The sequence below is a fragment of the Rhincodon typus genome, chromosome 13 (genome assembly GCF_021869965.1).
Source record: "Rhincodon typus isolate 14 chromosome 13, sRhiTyp1.1, whole genome shotgun sequence".
Classification (NCBI taxonomy): Eukaryota; Metazoa; Chordata; class Chondrichthyes; order Orectolobiformes; family Rhincodontidae; genus Rhincodon; species Rhincodon typus.
Genome location: NC_063344.1, coordinates 67661285 through 67666337, shown reverse-complemented (window position 1 = coordinate 67666337; position 5053 = coordinate 67661285). Strand labels below are relative to the sequence as shown.

At 41.6% G+C, this 5053-nt stretch overlaps 1 protein-coding gene across 1 annotated transcript in view; it reads left to right on the top strand.

Moving 5' to 3' along the window:
* The window catches only part of LOC125484644 (histone deacetylase complex subunit SAP130-like), a 42133-nt gene extending 38478 nt beyond the window's left edge, over nucleotides 1–3655 (top strand). Inside the window, exon 9 of the mRNA XM_048604143.1 lies at nucleotides 1989–3655. Coding sequence (XP_048460100.1) covers nucleotides 1989–2197 — 209 coding nt within the window. The 3' untranslated portion in view covers nucleotides 2198–3655. The remainder of the gene's footprint in view (nucleotides 1–1988) is intronic.
* Nucleotides 3656–5053: the final 1398 nt, after the last annotated feature.

Genomic DNA, 5053 nt, shown 5'->3' with positions numbered 1-5053 from the left:
TGACACAAATTTCAAAAGAATTATGTACGTGAACCCCTAGGTCTCTCTGTTCTACAACACCACCCACGGCCGTTCCATTAACAAGTCCTGTCCCTGTTTGTATCACCAAAATGCAATACCTCACATTTATCCAAAGTAAACTCCATCTGCCACACCTCAGCCCATTCACCCAATTTATCGGGGTCTCTTTGTAATCTTAGATAACGTTCTTCAATGTCCACTAACCCACCAATTTTGGTGTCTTCTGCAAACTTACTAACCATGCTTCCTATATTCTCATCCAAATCATTTATATAAATGACAAAAGGAACTCCCTTCCTGAGCAGCATTGTGGCTGGACCTAAACTACATGGATTCGAGTGATTCACAAAGGCAGCTTACTGCCAGGAAATTGGGGATGGGGAACAAATGCTGTCCCAGGCAGCAACATCCTGATTTCATGAATGAATTAAAACAAGTGTGGGATGGAGAAGGTACAAACAAACTCATCATTCAGTGGGTGTTGTTAACAAATATTATACATCAGTGCTGAATGAGATGAAGCAGGGAAAGCAGCAAGAGTTCCATAAGTTTTGAAGCCTGTTGGAAATGAGTTGGAATAGAATCCTACAGTGGTAGCTGGCTGTCCAGGCATGAATAGGGTATCTAGATGGGATTTCTTAACACCAGAACTGTTTATATCTGTATTCCATCATTATTTATGAACTTTAAAATATGTGGATTGTTGTAAGAAACTCAGGAATGCAATTACTGTAGGGGGTGTGTCAGTTCAGTTTTACAATAAAACTGGCGATAAATAGCTGGTGTCAATAAAAAAGTCATCAAGAAGCTACTGTATTGTGTTGGCGGCTAAAAATAACCCCAACAGATTCATCAATGTCCTTTAGGGAAGGAAGCCTGTGGTACTTGCACATTTCTGATCAGCCTCTGGATTTGGTTGATTCTTGCCTGTCCTCTGGGAATGTCATGTGGAGGTTGTCCAGGGTGTTGGTGAGGCCTCTTCTGGAGTACTGTGTGCAGTTCTGGTTGCCCTGTTATAGAAAGGGTGTTATTAAACTTGAGAGGGAGTTCAGAAAAGATTTACCAGGATGTTGCTGGGAAAGCAGGGTTTGAGGGACTTTTTTTTCACTGGAGTGTGGGAGGTTGAGGGGTGACCTTATTGAGGTTTACAAAATCAGGAGGGGCATAGGTAAGGTGAATAGCAAAAGTGTTTTCTCTAGGGTGGGAGACTCCAAAACTAGGGGGCATATTTTTAAGGTGAGAGGAGAAAGTATTAAAAAGGACAAACCGCAGAGTGGTTTTAGTGTGGAATGAACAGCCAGAGAAAGTAGTAGACACAGGTACTGTTACAATGTTTAAAAGACATTTGGATAAGTACGTGAACGGGCAAGGTTTGGAGGGATATGGGCCAAGCGCAGACAGATGGGACTAGTTTAGTTTGGAAACATGGTCAGTGTGGACTAGTTAGACCGAAGGGTCTGTTTCCATGCTGTGTGACTTTGAGCTGGTGAACCACTTGGATGAATTAAGCCATCACTCAAGGTATCACCTTTAAAGGGGTAGCTCAGAATGGGAAATAAATGCTGGGTAGCTAAATCAATAAGTCCTCTGAATGAAAAATGGAATGGGTAGGCTGTGCCATGTAGCTGGCTATATAGGATGGCCTAGAGTAAGAAATGAGATGGATGGATGAATAGAGGGGTTCAATATAAATTATAAATGGGGTGGCCGTACATCTGGACTGGATAAACTGAGGCACCCCAAATTGGACAACGTGAAATGTATCAGATATTAATCTCTTCCTTTTAAAATAAAGTCAGTGGAATGTATTTATCTGTTTTCACCACTTCATTCCAAACACACACCACTGAGTTTGATCATTTTGATAACTTGATAATTTTCACCAGCGTAGCTCCTGATTGTTACTTGTGGTGTTAAATTTTGTACGTATTGGGTTTTATTTTTGACGTGACTCTGCTGTCTCCGGTGTTTATTCCTTAACATGTGTCAAACTACTTTTGCACGATTGTATTCACAGGGAAACATGCAACGCTGCAAACTGGTTATTGACCAGATCACTGAGGCCAAAGATACCATGATGAAGGTTCTGGATCATAAGGACAGAGTTCTGAAACTGCTCAACAAAAATGGCACAGTCAAGAAAGTGTCTAAATTGAAGAGGAAAGAAAAGTCCTAAAACCTCATGTTGGATAGTATCTGTTTTAAAGCCACTGTATAGATGTTTAGTTTGGTATCTAAATAAAGCCGAGATTTGCAGGAGATGGATAGGTTCTATAGAACATGAACACTGCTGCAGTGTGTCCAGTGGTCACAGCAGAAGACGCACTCACCTTCCCTATAGCGCTTCCATCGTTGCTCAGACAGTGATAGGTTGATTTCTAAGTCCCCACTCCCCTTTTAAAATCATGATAACCTACAAAAAGGTTTTGATTTTGACCCAATTTAGACAACTTTGACTAACAAGGAAATGTCATCTGAGCTAAAAGACCAGAGCAAATTCCTCCTATGCTTTTTTTGGCACTCGATAACTATTCTGAAACAACAAATTCACATTGGCCCACAGTTTTGTCCTGTTAACTTGGTATCACAGGGTTGTGAATTTTATACTAATCGATTATCCGTTCCTCCTAATTAGCCACAGCTCATTACCTCTGTTGATTTACAGAGCAAGAGTGTGTGCTAATTCACTCATCATGATAGCGACCTCGGTCAGTTGCTGGAGTTAAGAGGCCTGGCTGTAGGTCAGATGTGAAGAATGATCCCATTCCAGTGCCTGAAGTTAGTAAGCATGCAAGTGCAATGCAGGTGGCTGAGGAAGAGGTCCTCCAGTCAGAGTTTGTGTTCCCCTTCTACAGGTGGGAGAGGTTTGTATCTTAGAGAGGGTGGCTTTCATGGCCGTCCTTGGTGCTTGTTGAATGTGACTCATTGACCTGAAAGTCCGTCCCATTTCAGTGGTCTGCTGTGACAACTGGGAGTGACTCGAATTACTGTTTTCTCAATGAGAAAAAGAAAATCCCTATAATTTCTACAGTTTTCACCAAGGGGAGAAAAAGGTGTTTGCGAATCAAACCCATCTGCTGGTGGACCCTCACTGTGTTGTGAGTTTGGTGTGGCTCTCGACAGGACATACAACAGAACTGTAAATATGTTACAAAGAGTAGCTTTATGCTTTTGGTCCGCATGGTGTGCAGAGGGAGTCAGTTCTCCACATCTCCTTCTCTCTCACCAGGCTGAGTAGAACTGAGTGGTGCATTATTTCAGCACATTTCTAGTTTCTCCCTACACCAGATTCCTGTGCTGCTGAAGTACAAAATCTTACCATGTGATTATCTTTCTATCAGAAGTTTCAAAAAATGGAATAACAGTTTTTTTTAAGCAAAAATGAAAGCTCGCACATTTCTTGTTAGACTTGGCAGCATTTCTTCCTTCTCCGCACACCGCTTGCCTCTTAGCACATACTCGATGTGTTTGGTGTTTGACCAGTAGTGTTTGTAACTGAGAAGGTTGAGTAGGTAAAGCCTGGACTGCTCCCATTGTAAGGTGATCTTGTGTGAAATGTTTGTAGTTTGTGTTGCAGTTTCTTGTACATATACACTTGGAGATCATTAATAAACAGTACAATCTTTTATACCAATCATGCTACACTGCCTGGAAAATCAGATATTCTGAGTTCTATAGTTTTTCAGTGTGTGTCTGTCTGTTTGTATTTTCCAAAGCTCACACCATGTCAAAATAGCGGCCATGCTACCTGTCTTGGTTGCTGGTTCTTGAGCCTCCCTAGCTTACTGAATTGGCCACAGCTATTGAATTTGGGGAGGCATTTTGACCAGGTAGCTAACTGAAAAGTAAGTTTGGGCCTCTCTGCTCCTATGATGCTGCTTGGCCTGCTGTGTTCATCCAGCCCTGCACCCTGTTGTCTTGGGCTAAAGCTAGTTGTTTTTTTCAGTCTATGGCCCATGACCATTTTGCTGCTAATGAGGCTGTGAGATGGTCAATTTACGCCAGATCCTGAATTCTTTGTCTGCAATCTGTGCAGTCTTCCCAAGGTTCGCATGTTAATTCTTGGGGCTGTGATCAGTGCTGAAGATACAGTACTGCACTTGCCTTGCTCCCTAAAAGTGTGGTCAGTTGTACTGTACTGAGACAGATCTCTGAGATATAACTGCCTGTGCACATGGAGAGTCTTTGGGTTAAGGGTACTGTTGCTGAGGGCTGACTGACTACATATTTCAAGAAAAACCAATCATTTCTTTGATGTCCAGTTTTATTTCTATCCCTTGCAATTTTGTCCCAATAAACACTTTCCATCCCAAACACACTCCTCAACAGCAAGTGTTGTATCTTTTCCAATCTCTCTCTCTCTTCCCTTAAAGGTGATTTTTATTAATTTTACTTTATAGCAATAAAGGTCTAAGCTGTAACATTGAACTTCAAGGTTTAAATATTTCTTTCCAATGTATCACTTCAGGTCCTAAGGAGTATATTTCAATTTTTCAGCGCTGCTTTTACAATTTGACTTCATTTATCCAAATGGACCACATTGCCAGTACACTGAGATTTCTGCCCTAGTGGGAGATATCCTCTAACCCCACTAATATTTCCATCCCTTGGGATACTGCATATGGGAAATAAGGCTTTTGCCAGGGTTTGGTAACAGACTGAAGGTGGAAACAACTTGCAGGCCCCAAATTTGGCAAGTGTGAGGATGGTAATTTGTCACAGAGAGAAAGAAGACACCATTTGTCTGTTTGGAGGCACAGCGATGGGTGAAATTCTTAATGTTATCAAGGGAGCAGGTACTAATTGTACTCAGCATGTTAGCACAGACCTCTTCCAACCTTCAAACACTCCACAAGCTCCAGCATTCGATCAAAACAGTAACGAATGTCTCCATATCTCAATCCAATATGCATTTGACTTGTCATCCAATTCACCAATTTGCAAATTTCCACTTCTGATTTACCTGCTGGTCTGCTGGAAGTACAACTGAGAAAGGATGGAAAATCTTTCCCTGTTTTATAAATAGTTGTCT